Here is a 16,612-nt window from a genome sequence, read left to right as displayed (position 1 = left end):
TAATCATCAAAAATAGCATCAGAGATGCAGACTAATGTAATCAAAAGAAGGAATAAATACATGCTTGAGCTGCTAATTCAGCCTTGGGTACCACAAGCTCCATCACCAGCTCCACATTACTGCCAGCATCCCCTACATTGCAACACTGCCATTACAAAAAAACACAAACTCTAAGCCTCCTCAGTTTCTCTCACTTGGGAACTTCTGTGTTAAATGAGAACTAGACAGGGAAAACAGGGCTTTGGAAACCACTGCCTCATGAAGGCAGCTGAAAGTAATCCTGGGCAGGCGGATTTCCCGCAGCAGCCCTGGTCAGCCTTTCCTCATTTTCCTTCTCCCCACTACAGAAGTGGAGCTGAAATGCAATCATGAGATATGGCTGATGACCCACCAGAAAGCCAAAAAAGCAGTGAGGAGTCATTTCCTGAAGGAGATCTGAAGCTGCATTTCTTAAAATAAAGCCTTCCTTTTTTTCCCCCTTTGTTTTTAAAGTAAGCTGAGCACTCCACAAATCTCTTGACTTTTGCTTATGTTAGCACCTCAGCCCAGTCTGCCACACGTGGCCTTTTGGACAGAGACTCAGAGTTGGGAATTGGAGCTTTCAGGTCTTGCTGCTGACTCTGTTACTGATACAAGGAGTGATATGAGGTGAGGGCTGCTGCCAGATTCTCCCACAGATGCTAAGTGTGTGCGTCAGGATGGGTGCATCAGTTCCCTTTGAGCTGTGGGTTCAAATACCACCCCACCAAACTGGGCACATGCTCATCCTTGGCTTTGTCACCCCTTAAGCATCTGATACAGAAGGCACTGCAGAAACTAATAATTAGCATTATTCCTTAACCGACATAGAAAGACATGTGTGTGCACAGAATCCTCTGTTTTGCCCCTCCTCCTGTGTTTCCCTCCAATCCTCTAACTCAAAAGGGCTCTGCACCACTATCTTTTTCCATCACACTCCATCCCTTTTCATGCAGATGTTTACTGGGTCTCCCATGGGACACGTCAGTGTCTCTCCCACCACAGCGCTGCTCTCTCCAACCAACCCATCAAACCTCTGGCTCTCTAACAGAAAAGAGTCGCTTGCAAAGCCCCCTTAATGCAGCTCCCCCTATTTGTTTCTTTTCTCCCTAAAAAGCCTGACAAATAAAATTGCTTGGCAAAGACATTTCCACTTGGCTCTCCCAACTTTGCCCAGATACCACCAATACCCACAGGTCCTGAACCAGGAGCTTCTCTCCCACTTACAGACTTCTTGGCCCATAACTTAGGCAAGGTCTGCTCATGCAGCTCCACATCTACCCTTCAGCTTTTGTCATTGGGAGGGCTCTAGAAGATTTAGAACGATGAGAGGGCATATGGTGGCCATGCATTAGATGAAATGCAGATAAAAGGCTTGAGAAAAGCGATAGTGCTGCAGTTCTCTCACTGATGCATGGTGCCTCCAGGAAGGACGAGCTCTGTCTCTCTGCTCTGGTGACTGAGCAGGATCCTACAACCTTCTACCATGCAAAAATCTCTAGTTTCGTTCTGAAAATAAAACTTGGCTCCAAAACAAAGCTGCACAATCTCAAAGGCCTGAAGTCCAGTGCCAAATCCTAGCATTGAGGTCCATCCCTCACATGAAAAGCAGGCTAATTCCAACCTTGCCAAAGCCCAAGTGGGCTGAATGTCCTTTCAGCTGGACTTCGTTAAGAGGAGTGGGCTCTGGAGAAGAGAGAGATTCTTTCTCTGTGAAATCCAGTGCCATGGAGCTTTGCCCAGTTCAGTGTTTGGAAGCAAACACATAATCTGGTGCAAGTTCACCAAAGGTCTATGGTTTTGGAACAGATTTCTCTCTTCCCAAAGAAGCTGGAAGAAGTCAGAATATCATTCAAAAAACAACAAAAAAAGGTGGCTGGTCAATGTTTAAAACCAAACTGAGCAAAATTCATAGGCTGTGAGTGCATGCCAACAAGAAATGCAGAGACCCAGAATTTCACTCACCTGCTGGCCTGAGGCTTTCATCTTCCTCTAAATCCCAAATACAGCATTCCCTTCCAAGTGTTTATTTCTGTTAATTAATGTCATCAGAAAGGCCAAATGCAAACATCAAACTCCAGCAGTACAGACAGAGCATTTATTTGTTCCAAGACCATCTTCTCTCTTTGGGAAGTAAGTGATAAGCTGAATTTCCAAAGTTTATCTTGTTTTTATGTTGGAGCTTTCTACTTTCTAAGGTATGAGGTTCCTGCCTGCGGGAGGAGGTGGCTACAGCAGGACAGGGGGGTTGGGTACAGTGCAGCACCATCAGATGACACCTCCAGTTGCAACTCACAGGCTGTGCCTCTTTAAGGGCAGAGACCCACAGACAGAGCTCTGGCTCCCATAAAGACGTCATTCCTTTATTGTTTAATTCTGCCCTGGCATTTCAGGCCCTCATTAGCATGCATTAACAGTTGTGAAAGGTCCGCTCCAGGACAAGGAGAAACCCCAGTGAAAAGAGGCAGGAACAGCAGCACTCTGTGAGCCTCAGTCCTCCAAGGAGCTGCTGCCAGATTTGCAAGACTGACTGCAATAAGAGCCCGGGTAGGAGGGAAGGAAGAGTAAGAAAAGGCAGGCTTGCCCTTCCGTGCCAGGAATGGAAACTCTGAAGAAGCAGTACGTGATATACTGGGGAAAGAAAGTCCAACTCAACTGCTGCTTCAGTATGATCAATCAACACAAACCGTGAGCACGGCAGGGCAGGCAGAGTAAACCTCCTGCCAGAAACACGAAGGAAGATGAAGAATAAACACTGCACTGAGCAGAGAGGTAAATGGAAATCTATCATTTGTGTTCCTGTGAGAAATCCATGTAAAGATTGTAAACTATCTTGGATAGAAGGGACCCATAAAGATTATCACAGAATCACAGATTGGTAGGGGTTGGAAGGGACCTTTAGAGATCATCTAGTCCAACCCCCCTGCAGAAGCTTATCAAGTCCAACTCCCAAATAATCAACAATATTTAACACACAATGATCCAACGGTAGAGCCTGTGGTATAACACCTAATACATCCCTGATTTACTGTGAAAGAAATCCGGAGAAACACGGGCATCAAGCACAGAGCACTATAGAACCAGCTGTCTTCACTGAAACACAGCCACCTCTGACCTGAAGCACAGCATCTGTGCCAGGTGACAAGAAAGGCTGTTAGCAGAGCAATCAGAGGGGGAACCAGGCATTTTTACACACTGCAGCTCTCAAAGGTCACGAGCAGTGGGTGAGCCATTTTGCCCCAGTCTCACGGCCATTTGAGCCCTTTGGCATCTTCAGCCATTTGACCAGGCATGGAGCAGGATGAGGAGGCACATGTTCTCGGAGTAGAGCAGCACATGTCTCAGGATTAAATTGGAAAGAGAACAGAAACCAGGTTAAAGGCAAAAAAATACATTTGGGGAAGAAGCAAAAGAGAGAGATTGGGGAAGGGTGAAAACAATGCCCCAGGACAGGGGAAGCATCAGAGAGGTTTCAGAAACCTCACAGGACTGGAGATAGGAGGAACTCTGGTTTAGTGGTGGGCTTGGCAGTGTGGTCGGACTCAAAGATCTTAAAGGTCTTTTCCAACCAAGCAATTCTATTCCATTCTGTGAAACACATGCACTGAGTCACCTCCATGCTCCTCCTAAAGGACACCAATGGTTTGCATGCCAAGGAAACAAAGACTTGAGAAGCAAACACCTCTCACCCGTGCCTCAGATCCACAGCTCCTGGAGACTCACACACCCAGAACTACATAGGACCCTGATGAAATTTGGTAGCTTCAGACAGAAGAGACCTCAAAGTCACCTGCAAGGAGTGAAGGAGCTGTGAGGAGTGAGGGTCTGGCTACATAGACACCAGCAAGACAGCATTAAGGATGAGTCCCTTCTGAGGCAGTGATTGATGGGATGCCCATCTCTCTTAAGGCTGGCATGAGGAGGCCTGAGCCAAAGCCCATTCATGTAGCCCCGAAAGTCTGCATTGACAGAGGGTGTGTTTTAAAGAAAAATCCTCCTGGCTTCTCTCTTACAAATAACAAGTTGCCCACTAACATGTGTGGACATGTATCAATCCCCAGCACAAGTGCCCCCATTCCTCTACTTCACCACAGCCCACCGAAATAATAATGGTTGATGCTCGGGAATCACTTGCTTGCAAGGAAAAGTCAAACATTGCTGAAGAGGGAAATTAATGGCAGCCAGGAGCTCACACAGCTCCTGGGGAGTCTCTCTCTACCCTTTCCAGTTACTGAAAAGCCCTGGGCTGGGCATCCCTTCCTCCCATCACAGCCCCCACACTCTGCAGGAGGGTAAGGAGCAATGCAGGAATATCAACAACTGACATCAGAAACAATTTGGTTCATACAAACATGCTTCAGAAAGGAAAAAAAAATAAGGGAAAAAAAGAGGGGCTTTTCCTGATTTGAGGCTCCAATGCTGTAATACAGACAAATGATATTGGACACATAGTCTATAGCATGTGCAGGGAGCTTGCAGCAGGGTGAGAATGTCACAGGTCTGAATGGGATGAAGGTGAATTAAGTTGTCTGCTTTTCCAGTTAATTCCCATCACAGCCCTCAGTCCTGCCTGCCCCAGCTGACCTAGACCTTACATTTCTTTAGGCTGATCTGTAAGATGTGAGGAAATGGAGGTGACCTAAACTTTACATTTCTTTATGCTGATCCACATGATAAGAGTAAGTGGAACATGATCAGCTTCACAGTTTAGCCCCAAAAGAAAGAAGAGGATAGTGGAGGTTCCCCATTTGATTAATTTCTTATTAAAAGTTTGCAGTATATTCTTGTTGGAGCCAAAAGTTTTCATGGGGGAGAAGGGGGGATGTAAGCTGGAGAGAGGATGCCCACTCACAGCAGTGATGCCAGGCTCAGCCACTCTGCCTTCAATTCACTGCTACTACAGGACACAGTAAGTCAGAGGTTTATTTTTTTGTCTTATTCAGGAGGATTTTTTTGGTTTATGCATTTCTTCGCAGGCATGCAAGCATCTCAGAGCAAGGGCTTCTGCTGAGCAGCTTCTGCAGGTCATAAAAGCCAAGCCAAACAGGAACGCAGCATGGAGAAAGGCTTTTAGGAAACACTAGGATAAATGTGCAGCCTGAATGACTCCATCACATCTCAAAAGTCCTCACCACATACTCTGGCTATAAGGTACCTCTAGGCTATGCAGTAGGTCTGTAGGCAGGAGAGCTCAAGATGCTCGAAGTTAAGGAGGAGTGATGGTCACGCTGTGCCCCACATGCCATGATGACACACATTTCTTTGTCTTCTAGTCCAACCTCAGATGGTTTTAACTCTCTATCCCCTAACCTACTCTTTGGTGGGGAGAAGAAACACTCACAGTCCTATAACCTACCCTAATATAAAAAGGGTTTCAACTCAGAGGACTTTTCTAGGTTCAGCTCACCCAAAACAGCCCTCTCATGCCCTGCAGCCCTGACAGAACATGCAAGCTGCTGCATGACCCTCGGCAAGCCCCTCAACCTACTGCTAATGACTGGGACCACTAAGGAAGTGACTGGCACCGCCAGGTTGCACCACAATGTCCTGAGCTGGTGCTGCATCCTCTGTCACCAAAATAAGCCTCACATATAGGCATATGTGCTCCCCAATCCTGTCTCAGCCCTGGGAGTGATGCAGGACCGGCCTGAGGGACAACCTCCCCAGAGACAGAGCTACATCTCCTCCCCAGCTGCATGGCTCATGGCTGCACAAGGACTTAGCAACAATCAAAGGATTATTTTTAACTTCCACATTGTGTATAGTCCTTTTGCCTCCCCCCTACAGGTCCTTTTTTACTAGGCAGCGCTCAGATTCCACCTTATTACACAAACTAAATAAACCCCATCCCCCGCAAATCCCCCAAACCAAAAACCTAAAGATAACAAGACTTGACATGGCTTAAAAGAAAACATTGCAGATGTGGTTTAGGCTCCATTCTCTACTCTCTTTCTGCCACAGGCCGACCTCTTCCCTCCTGTCAGGGGCTACATTTGCTTAATGCCACCCTCATCTTGTCACCGCAGTGGCCAGCGGCCACAGGCAAGCTCCCCTTCCGCTCTAAACCATCCACTCCTCAGAGGTTAATAAATCCAACACCACCTCATTTCTTTCTTACCAGCAGCTTCTGCTAACAACTTACACACTAGAAATGAAGATAATTAAGACAAGAATTAAAACATGTTAAGAGCTGGATCACCTTTATTCTCCCACCTGAGCCTTCAGGTGCACACCAGCATCCTCCATCCAGGCACTACCACAGCTACAAAAGCGTGTGGGTAAAAGTCTATTTGCACAAGATACACCCACAGGCACAGGGATTTGCAGGGTAATAGACCCCATCAGAAACCCCAGGGTGAGGATACCAGCAATGCCATCCAACCTGAATGCTGCTCTACTGTACAACCAGAAACTGCTGTGTTGGCACCGACCAGAGCCGTCATCCCCCCAGACGTCTGCAAACACAGCGCCCAGGATGGGGAACGCCAAACACCAGTGGCAGAAACAGGAGTGAGGTTTATAATTTGAGGCTGTGGTTAAAACAAGCAGAAAAGTCTTATCTCACTGGCTTTAGATCAGGCTAAAACCTCACGGTGCTTCCCCATTTTATAAAACCAAGAAAGGGAAGCATTCTGAAATAAACTGAGGACTTGTACATCCTCAGCAGTTTTTGAAGTGGTTTCTGCAGAGCAGCTGGGGTTGCATCACTCATCAGCTTGGCTGCTCATGGTGAAATAAGCCATGGATTTTCAATGAGCTCTCACCTCCCAGGTCCCATTTCAGAACTGATCCTGGCACTTGCATGTATTTGCAAGTTTGACACCTGATGCTTTATTGCTGACCCAAGCTGTTCGTGCGAGTGGAAGTGAGGGCTGACCCCAGGCTCCCATACCCTTGCTGTGCTGCTGTCAGCCACTGTCCTTAGTCATCTGAACCAGTTAAAATGCTCACAGCTGCTTAAGAGCCAGAGAGAAGTTGCAGAGCTTGCTTTACAATTGCAAAGCATTTATCAATCTGATTCATGGCCTAATTCTGAAAAAAAAAAAACAGAAGAGAAATCCCCAAAGACATGATCCCACAAAGCTGCACCAGCAGTCACCATGGGATTTTTGGGGTGAGATCCTTTGTGGTTTAGGGGCAGAAGTGTCTCACAGAGTGGTGAATGCTCCTTACTTACACTTCAGTAGTGATGTTCCTGTGCACAACCAGAGTCCTGGGCTTAAGAGTGCACAAATGACACTCACATGGGGAGCTGAGTAACAGCAGTGATGGTTAAAGGGAAATTTCTCTAGAGACACCAAAGTAAATACTCTGCATCCCCCCCTGCCCTGCTCCATGAAAAAATAGGTCTACAGCACTGAAGCTAATGAAGCTTGGCCACTGGTGAGCCAGTCTCTCTTCATTAACGGCAAGGGATGCCCTCACCCGGGCCTCTCCTCTCTCTTACTACCTAGTTTTATGGGACCTTCAGGAATGCAATTAGTGCTGAGATGTTTCTTCCTTTGTCAAACTGCCTGGCAGGCAGCCAAGAGGTTCAAAAGCTGCTGGGCCACTCAGGCAGCTGCCCCTTCCCCAGCCCTGCTGCAGGCAGGAGGGCTCTCTTCCCCACTCCCACAGCCACCCACATGCCAGAGGAGAAGCCAGAGTGATTTGCTGAAGGTCTCTATGCAAGAGGGCAACTTCTCCATCCAGAGAAAAGCTAGGAGCGAAGCATTCAAGGATTTGGGAAGCAACTGTCTGCTCTGTCAAGGCCCAACACCATGGATAACCCTGTTGCATTGCTTTTGAAGGAACAGAGCACTCCTGCAAGCCATCCCTGACAGGGATGCCCAGGCTGGTTGGCGATGGGCTCCACATCACCTCTGAGCTTAGGCACCCAAAAACCACAGACATGAACATGCAAAGCAGTTTGCATGTGTGGGTTTTTACTTCTCAACTTGGAAACCTCTGCTTTTCTCCCCATGCTCCCCCAAACCTTGGGTTGGGTTGGACTGGCTGCTTTCCCACATGCTCTCTCCAGGATGGGCACTCAGAGGATTATGATCCCACTTCGCTCAACAGTTTGGGCAGGTGTAAGCACAGTTAATGTGGGACATCACAGCCTGTGTGCTAAAACTGAGGCTGGGTTCCTTTGAGGTGAAAACACTGTTCAAAATAAGGTTATAAGAAATGCATTGAGAGGCATTCAAGTGCCTTTACACTACCAGAAGATTAATATAGTATAAACAAAGCCCTGGCCAACAGTGATGAGTTCCTCTCACAGGTCTAAGCCAAGCAACTGCCAAGCAAGGATAGACACAATGATCTGCAGCAAAACAACAGCTCCCTACATGCTGCTTTTTTGTTTTTTCCATTTGTTAAAACCTCTTGATCTCCCCTCACAGTTAGACTTGCCCTGTGATAGTGGTGGGCACCGGGATGCCAGAGCCTTTCAGGGGCAGCCATTGTGCCCAGGAGAAGACAGAGGGAGGGCAGGGTGCAATTTGTCCTCCTTGCAGGAAGAAAAGCAGTGACCAGTGCCCATGCAACTGCCCCAGGGGACATCCTGCACCCCAAGTGTGACCCAAACTCCCCTGGCTGCCAAGTCTACACATGCTGGTAGACTCAGACATTCAGTTCTGAGCTAAACAGTGTTTTTCAAGATGACCCCATTAGTAGCGAAGAGAGAGCACACATCTGCTGGAAGCTAACTGAGATATTTGTGTAGCAGAGGGCTGCTTGTCTAGGGGCAGCTTTGGACACAGCCCCTCTGTGCAAGCTCAGACACTTTTGGTGGTCTGGTGAGGCCCCAAGCCTCTTGGTCTGATAAAACCACCTCAAAATGTTATGTCATTGGCACAGTGCCTGCTACAGCTCAGATTTAGCACTATAACTGCTGGAATTAAAATTAAAAGCCAGCAAACCAACAACAATAGAAATACCAGGAGGCACAGAGAGAACCACCCCACACAATCATGCCAGACTCCATCTCAACCCTGGAGCAGAGAGGCCACTTGGCCTCAGCCTACCCTTTCCTTTCTTTCATAGCTATTAAAAGGACTTTTAAACTACTTTTAAAAACTCTGGCAAATCCCAACTAGCTATGCTGCTCTTCCCAGCACCAGAAGCCCTCCACATACAGGGAACGGAGAAAGCAAGTGCAACAGAAGACACACAACTTGCTTTCCCATGAAATGCCAGAGCTCTGGTTCTTCTGAGGAAAAGGAAATTTGAGCAAAGGAATGCCCCTCTCTTACAGTACCAACTACTACACCAGTAAATTCCAACCCTCTTTCTACCATCGCTGCCCTGCTTGCTATTAAACATACTCCTTTTGCGTGGGATGATGCTATCAAAGCAATATGGTCCTCTGGAGATCCTCAGGCAATACTGCTCTTAATTACTTCACACTGAGTTTATTTTTTCCCTCATCTACTTTCAAATACCCTTTTCCTGTTTGCTCACCCCTCCTCCCACTCCTGAATCATCAGGGAGAGCCTCAGTCTTCCCAGTCTGGAGCAGTCTCTGTGGGGGGTGGTACTAGCCTTTCTCATGAGCCCCAGGGCAATGCTCAAACCAGGTTATTGCCTCCCCCATCTTCAGCAATGCTGAAATATCACTAGCCAAGCTACAGGAAAATGAGCACAAACATCCTCTACCTGCCCAACAAGACCACCTCAAAGAGACAGAAACTGGCAACCAAAAGATGACCCATCACTTACTGCCTAGCTCAGAAACATGCAGGGCAAGATCAACAGTGGGGAAAACCCCACCACTTCCCTGGAGATAATGTAAAAGATAGCTATTTTTCCAAGCTTACACTTGTTCTGGAAATTTTGTCCAAGATATTCAGTTAAGGAAATATTTTACTTGCTTGAAAGCAGGCAAATTCTAAAGAGTAACCTTTTGCCTAGCTCCAGTTGAGGGAACTATGTCTGAGGGCTAATCCAGGCAATTACGTGCAAGGTAAATTATGTGACCTTGGACTGACAAAGAATTAAAACCATTTTAGCAAACACAGCTAAATAACTCCTCTACCTTTGCTTAAGCAAAGCTGACTGGCTAAATCTTTCCTAGTGAATTACTTGTTTTCCCAGTGGGCAGAAAAATCTGTCCGTAAAATACTTTCAGGAATCTTTGAACACAGATTTTTCTCTAATAAGTAACAGACAAACACAACCTTTGCTTTCACCTGAACTGCACCAGGGGATTACTTCAAATACTTCATCTTTAGAAAAAAAAATATTGTTTCTGCCTATGCAGAGAAAAATCCAACCTAAGAAGACACCAGAAAGCTTCAGAGCACTCAAGCCTGTGCCGGTCTACTCTCTCCTAGTGATATACTTCAGTCTGCAAGAGATATGCACAGTTACATCAAAATAACAGCACTAAAGGCAAGACTCTGCTCATTTCTGTGAGATCTGGGCAGAGGATATGCCTATCAGGAGAAAGTCTTTCACTCTAATGTTGGAAACTCAGTTCTGATGGGCATAATGCACTTCTTGCTTGTTAGTGTGGATACACTTAAATCTCTCCCTCTTTTTTCCATAAGAAAAGCAGAGGCAGGGCAGATCCCTCCAGAAACAGGGCAAGTGGAGCACAGAATCACAGAATCTTATGGGGTGGAAGGGACTTCGAGAGACCATCTAGTCCAACTCTCCTGCCAGAGCAGGACCACCTAGAGCAGGTCACACAGGAACTCATCTGGGTTTTCAATGTTCCCAGAGAAAGAGACTCCATAACCCATCTGGGCAGCCCCTTCCAGTGCTCCAGAGCTCCTTCTTCCTTGTGTTTCATTGGAACCCCTTACGTTCCTGCTTGTACTTATTGCCCCTTGTCATTGTCCATCACAGAGAACAGCCTGGCTCCATTCTCCTGACACCCACTCCTTACATATTTGTAAACATTAATGAAGTCACCCCTCAGTCTCCTCTTCTTCAAGATAAAGAGCCCCAGCTCCCTCAGCCTTTCGTCAGAAGGGAGATGCTCCACTTCCTTCATCATCTTTGTGGCCCTGTCCTGAACTCTGTCCAGCAGCTCCCTGTCCTTCTGGAACTGAGGGGCCCAGAAGTGGACACAATATTCCAGATGTGGTCTCACGAGGGCAGAGTAGAGGGGGAGGAGAACCTCTCTCAGCCTACTGCCCACAGCCCTTCTAATACACCCCAGGATGCCATTGGCCTTCTTGGCCACGAGGGCACATTGCTGGCTCATGCTCATCCTGTTGCCCACCAGGACTCCCAAGTCCCTTTCCCCTACACTACAGGAATGAGCAGGTACAGCCCCCCACATACCCTGTGCCAGCAGCCCAGCAGCCTTCCCCATTTCAGGGAGGTTTCCCCATCCCCAGGAATCAGAGGGCAAGAGAGAGAGGAAAGGCTCCTACCTGAGCAGAGGACTCCCTTGTACCTGGCGCAGGAGAAGTCGTCGCACTCGCAGAAGGGCCCGTAGATGTTCCCGAACTCGCTCTCATGGCAGAGGCACTGGTTGCAGCTGCACTCCCCTCTCCCACTGCACAGGGGCTTGCCCTCAGCCTCCCGGCACATGGCTTGGTGCATGTCCCCCCTGGCCCCCTCCTGGCACTCGCAGCGGGCCCCCAGGTAGCCGGCGTCGCACTCGCACAGGCCGCAGGCGTAGGTGCCATTGCCGCTGCACTTGCCGCTGCCCGGCGCGGCCAGGCCGCTGCAGCCGCAGAAGCAGTTGTAGGTCACGGCCACCTCCAGCGTGTCCCGAAAGCCGGCGGGCTTGATGGTGAAGGTGTGGGAGACAGCCTCGGCGGGGCAGCTCCGTGCCTCCACCGCCACCTCAAAGGAAACCTGCGGGACATGGCGAGTGCTAAGTTAACACACCTTGAAATGCCCCATCGAGGGTGTCCCGGGAGATAGGGACACCCCTAGGGCAAATATCCCAAAGAAAAGCCACTGGGCAATGGCTTTTCCCAGAAGGGGCTCAGTGAATTGGGCCCCTCATCCAGGGTTGCAAAAACCCCCCAAAGTTACACACCTAGCAAGGGCATCTGCATCTCAATGCACTCACATCTCCATCTCAATGCACTCACATCTCCTGGTCCCACCTTAATGGTTCAAAACTCTTTACTATTAGCAGAAATTAGCAGAAACCTCCCTGTTGGCATAAATCTTCCCCCATTGTTTTCTGTGAAGGGAGAATTCCCTGCCTATCTCCATGAAATAAGCAGGGCAAAACTCTAGCAAACAGCCCAGTTTTCATGCTATTAAGAATAATAAACGGTGTTGAACCCAAGCACTATCAAGGTTCTAACCAACACAGCACAAGGGCCCAAGGTGCCTGCAAGATCAGAGATTTAGAGAGTTTGATGGGAATCCTGACAGAGAGATGCATCAGTCACACAGTCCCAAGCTTTCAGCACACCCCTAAAGGGCCATTTTTTGATGGATGCTTCTATTAAGATTGGCTTCAGAAGGGTTTTACATCATTATATGGTTATACATCACCCCCCACTCCTTTTCTGTTACTACAATCCAGTGTCAGGGATTTTCTCCTTGGGAAAACAATAACCATCCTATGGCCACTTGCTTGGCCCCTCATTTAATCCTACTCTTTGGTGAGGGTCTCAGGTTGGTCAGCGTTGCCTAGAGCTGCTGGTTAGCAGGATTAACTTTATTCCAAGGAAACCAGCTCCTTTCCTAGGCATCAGGAGGAAATGATTTTTTTCTCTGGAGACATTTAGGGTCACCTTAAGCTTTCACTGCCTGTGAAGTCCCATATGTTAAGGGGCAACAGGAATACTGTCACATAGCAGTCATCCCCTTGCCAGGAGAGCTGCACCCTCAGGAAATGTCCCTTGATCCCCTTCCATTCCCAAAGCCTGAAGCAATTAGGCAACGAGCTCAAATTACCGAGAAGGAGATCAGAAAGCAAGCTAAGGGGATCAGGGTAATCCTGCTCCCTTTCACCTGCTGACACCCAGGGCCCCAGGAGTAAACCCTGGCAGATTAGGAACCAGTGCCAGCCTTATCCTCTTTGGGGAAACTTTCTTAGCAGGAGTCAAATCTTGATCCACATGGAAGCAATGAGGCAGAGAGCAGCTGAACAGGACGGGACCCCCATGATCCTGTGGTAGGTCTTGATACTTGGGAGCACCTAAAGTGGGAGAGGTACCAGTGCCAGGTCCCTGCTACACCCACTGCCAGATCCCTTTATGGCACGAGCTGTAGCAGCTGGAGGGAACTCCCTGCTCTCCTGCCAAAGCCAGGATCAACCATCAGATTAACTCTTGCTACCCCAGGGGCTGAGGCTTTGCTGTGGGAACAGGCAACAGGGATTGCTCTTATCCACCCAGTGAAGATCCAATAAAGTCAGTTAAAAAAAGCAGAGGCCACCTCCCTTTTTAACACCTTGTATGACCCTTATTTGGAGGGGTAAAAATCCAGCTACTGTTGACTCTTTCAAACTATTTTTATATGCCTCAGCACTTAGAGCTCTGGTATGTTTGCAGAGTCACTCTTCTCAAATAAGGCAATGAGGCTGCTAACAAACCTGCACCAGCCTTCTCCCAGACAGGAAAGCAAAGGAGAGGTGGTTCCCCACTGCTTTGAGCCTTCCTGCCCCAGCCCTGCAGCCCAGTAACTCACTTATCTGTACCAATATTCAATTTTAAACAAGCAAAGCTTAGCATAGGATGGATTATGCCATGTATACTGTTAACATTAAGGAGTAAACTCTATTTTTAGCCTGTGCTGCCATCCAGTAACCCTAGGAACTGAACACACAAGAGGAGCGTTGCTGCCTTTAAGCATGGTATCTTTCTTTGCAATACCTCCAAAGTTAACCATAACCTCTTTGTTCCAGGAAAGACAGGTTTAGATTAGAATCATGTAGGTTGGAAAAGACCCTTAAGATCACTAAGTCCAACTGTACATCCAACACTGCCACATCCACATCTAAACCATCTCCCTCGGTGCCACATCTGCACATCTACACTTCCCTGGGCAGCCTGTTCCAATGCTTGATAATCCTTTCTGTGAATAACTTTTTACTAATCTCCAATCTGAACTTCCTCTGATGCAACTTGAGTCTATTTCCTCTTGTCCTATCACTTGTTATTTGGGAGAAGAGACCAAACTCCACCTCATTACAACCTCCTTTCAGGTAGTTGTAGAGTCATCATGTCTCCCCTCAGCCTCCTATTCTCCAGGCTAAACATCTCCAGCTCCCTCATCCTCTCCTCATTAGAACTGGGAACCAGATGCTTCACCATCTTCGTTGTCCATCTCTGGACATGCTCCAGCACCTTCTTGTAGTGTCCTTCTTGTAGTGAGGGGCCCAGAACTGAACACAGCACTCGAGGTGCAGCCTCACCAGCACTGAGTACAGAGGGACCATTACTGCCATAGTCCTGGCTGGTCACACTATTTCTGATACAAGCCAGGATGCTAATATAAGCCAGGATTCTTGAATAACAAGAAGAAACAACAAAAAACCCTTGAATCTTTAACAGCCCAAGAAAAGACCAGCAGACCATGGCAATAAAAAATTCACAGCTGAGAGCATGACACGAATTTCTGTGACTATAGGACAAGAAAAAGCCTATTCTTGACTCTAGTATCTTGATGCCTGATCAAGCCCTTTAAACCCAGAGTGCTGTAGACAAGATGCCTGGACCTCTCTTTCCTCATAGTTGACCTTGGGCTGATCTACACTACCAAGAGTTCTCTCTGAGAGAGAACTTTCCATGGGTTTCTATATTAACATGGCACGAGGAGAGCAGAGGAAGATGAGCAAAGTTGTATTCTGTTGCTCAGCAGCATTCTTTGAGAGAGGTGAGTGGCTGCACAGAGGGTGAAGCAGCCTCTCCAGGGCACCGACCAAAAGACAGACTCACCGTATCTCCTATTTTGAGATCCCCACACTTCCTGAGCCCAGGATAGGACAACCCGTCCTGGCACGTGGCAGTGAAGGTCAAGCCGATGTCCTCAGGGCTGTCCCAGACTGTGAGCTCCACCTTGGACCGAATACTCTGGAAACACAACAGGAAAGCAAACTGTCAGCTTCCCAAAGGAGAGTGGGTGTCTTCTGCTTTCGTCTCTTCACCTGACGTTTCCAGAGGGTATCTCGGACACATCTGCACAACATCACCCTTGCACACACTGACTTGGGGCTTGACTTAACCAACTCAGGAGACTTCTGATGAATACTGAAGACTCAGGAAGAGCTGCCTACAACCCTTGTTTATGCCCTCTAGGACAGGTGTGATGACCACCACAGTAAGCACTGAAATATGGATGCTTATGAAAAATAAGAAAACACCCTCCACCAGAAATAGAGCATCTTTTAGCTGAAAGTCAGAGCCTCTTGCACACATTTGCACCTCTTCCTCCCCTAAACCAAAGAACAAAGACTGATGCTCCACTAGCAGTTGTCCTCTCAAGTGCATCATACAGCATAGAGGAGGTGTAAACTGCACTAACTCTGGCCTTGCTTTCTTGATTTCACCCAGCTGGTCATAAAAATCGATTTTCTCTCTCAGGAAAAAATGCCAAACAAAAAGTGCCCTTTCAGATGCATCAGCTGGAAACACCACCATGGGGAGGGGGGGAAAAAAGAAATGAAAAATCTCTTTCTTTCTGAAACTTTTCAGTGTGAAATGCTCCTACTCCCCTTTCTTCTGCTTCTCATCTCTCCACCCTGTTGCACACACAGACTTTTAAAGTCAAAACAAAATGAAGTTTGTAAGTATTAACTTGGAATGATGTTGTTTTGTGTAATTCTTCCAATGGCTGGAACTGATTCTTTTTTGTGAGTGGAGTCCAAAAACTACAAAAGTTTTCAAAATGGAGCATTTTGTGCAAATACATTTCTTTTCCAAAGCCAGCTTGCAGCTCCATGTCTCTCCCCCTTGTCCTCAACCCTCATCAAAGTGGCCAGATGAAAGAAAAGTGCTAATTCAGACCTCTTGCCAGTCCATGTGATAACAAAACCAAGGTTCACATGCCAGCAAAGAGCTTTTAGAAATGGGCAGGAAACAAAAGAGTTTTTTCCCTTAAGGAAAAAAGCAATCATTTCCCATCCCTCTGCTCTAACAGAGGAGCCATTCGTGTCATGGCTGGCAACTGGAACCACCCAGAGCATCCACTGCCCACAGGCTGAACACCATGTGGGCTGGTAGAGCTGAACATACTGCTCTGCCCAAAATTATCCCATAGAAATTAGCTGTCACACTGATAATGCTCTCTCATGTGCTCTTCCCAGAGCATCTCACCTGGGGCACAGCAAAAGCCAGGATACAGGGCTAAACCTTGGTTTGACCTTGTATAGGCCCTTCTGATATTCTTACACAAAGATTTCTTATAAGCCCTACAGTGTAAAGCTGTGAGCCTAACTGGAATGCAACTCTTATTAGCCACTTTGCACCACTACACAGCAATACCTTCTCACAGCAGTAGCTGCAGTGCTAAGGGCAACTGTGGATTTTTGCTGCTGTGTGGTCTGGTGGCCCTCAGAGGCCTTTCCATCTCCCAGGCACCTCAAGATGTGGGGGAAGAGTTTTTTTTCCTCAGTGAGGGCAGAGAAAAAAGCAGTCCCTATTCTCTTTTGCTTCACACCCTGTGGGATGAGGCAGAGGTGACAGCATGCT

At 47.6% G+C, this 16,612-nt stretch overlaps 1 protein-coding gene across 1 annotated transcript in view; it reads right to left on the bottom strand.

Annotated features, from left to right (window-relative positions):
• Nucleotides 1–16,612, bottom strand: part of ITGB5 (integrin subunit beta 5) — a 62,659-nt gene that overhangs the window by 15,009 nt on the left and 31,038 nt on the right. Inside the window, exons 9-10 of the mRNA XM_062004981.1 lie at nucleotides 14,861–14,995; nucleotides 11,384–11,813 (exon numbers count right to left, since the gene is read on the bottom strand). Of these exons, the coding sequence (XP_061860965.1) occupies nucleotides 11,384–11,813; nucleotides 14,861–14,995 (565 nt within the window). The remainder of the gene's footprint in view (nucleotides 1–11,383; nucleotides 11,814–14,860; nucleotides 14,996–16,612) is intronic.

Source organism: Colius striatus, chromosome 11 (genome assembly GCF_028858725.1).
Source record: "Colius striatus isolate bColStr4 chromosome 11, bColStr4.1.hap1, whole genome shotgun sequence".
Classification (NCBI taxonomy): domain Eukaryota; kingdom Metazoa; phylum Chordata; class Aves; order Coliiformes; family Coliidae; genus Colius; species Colius striatus.
This window is presented reverse-complemented; position numbering and strand designations above follow the sequence as displayed.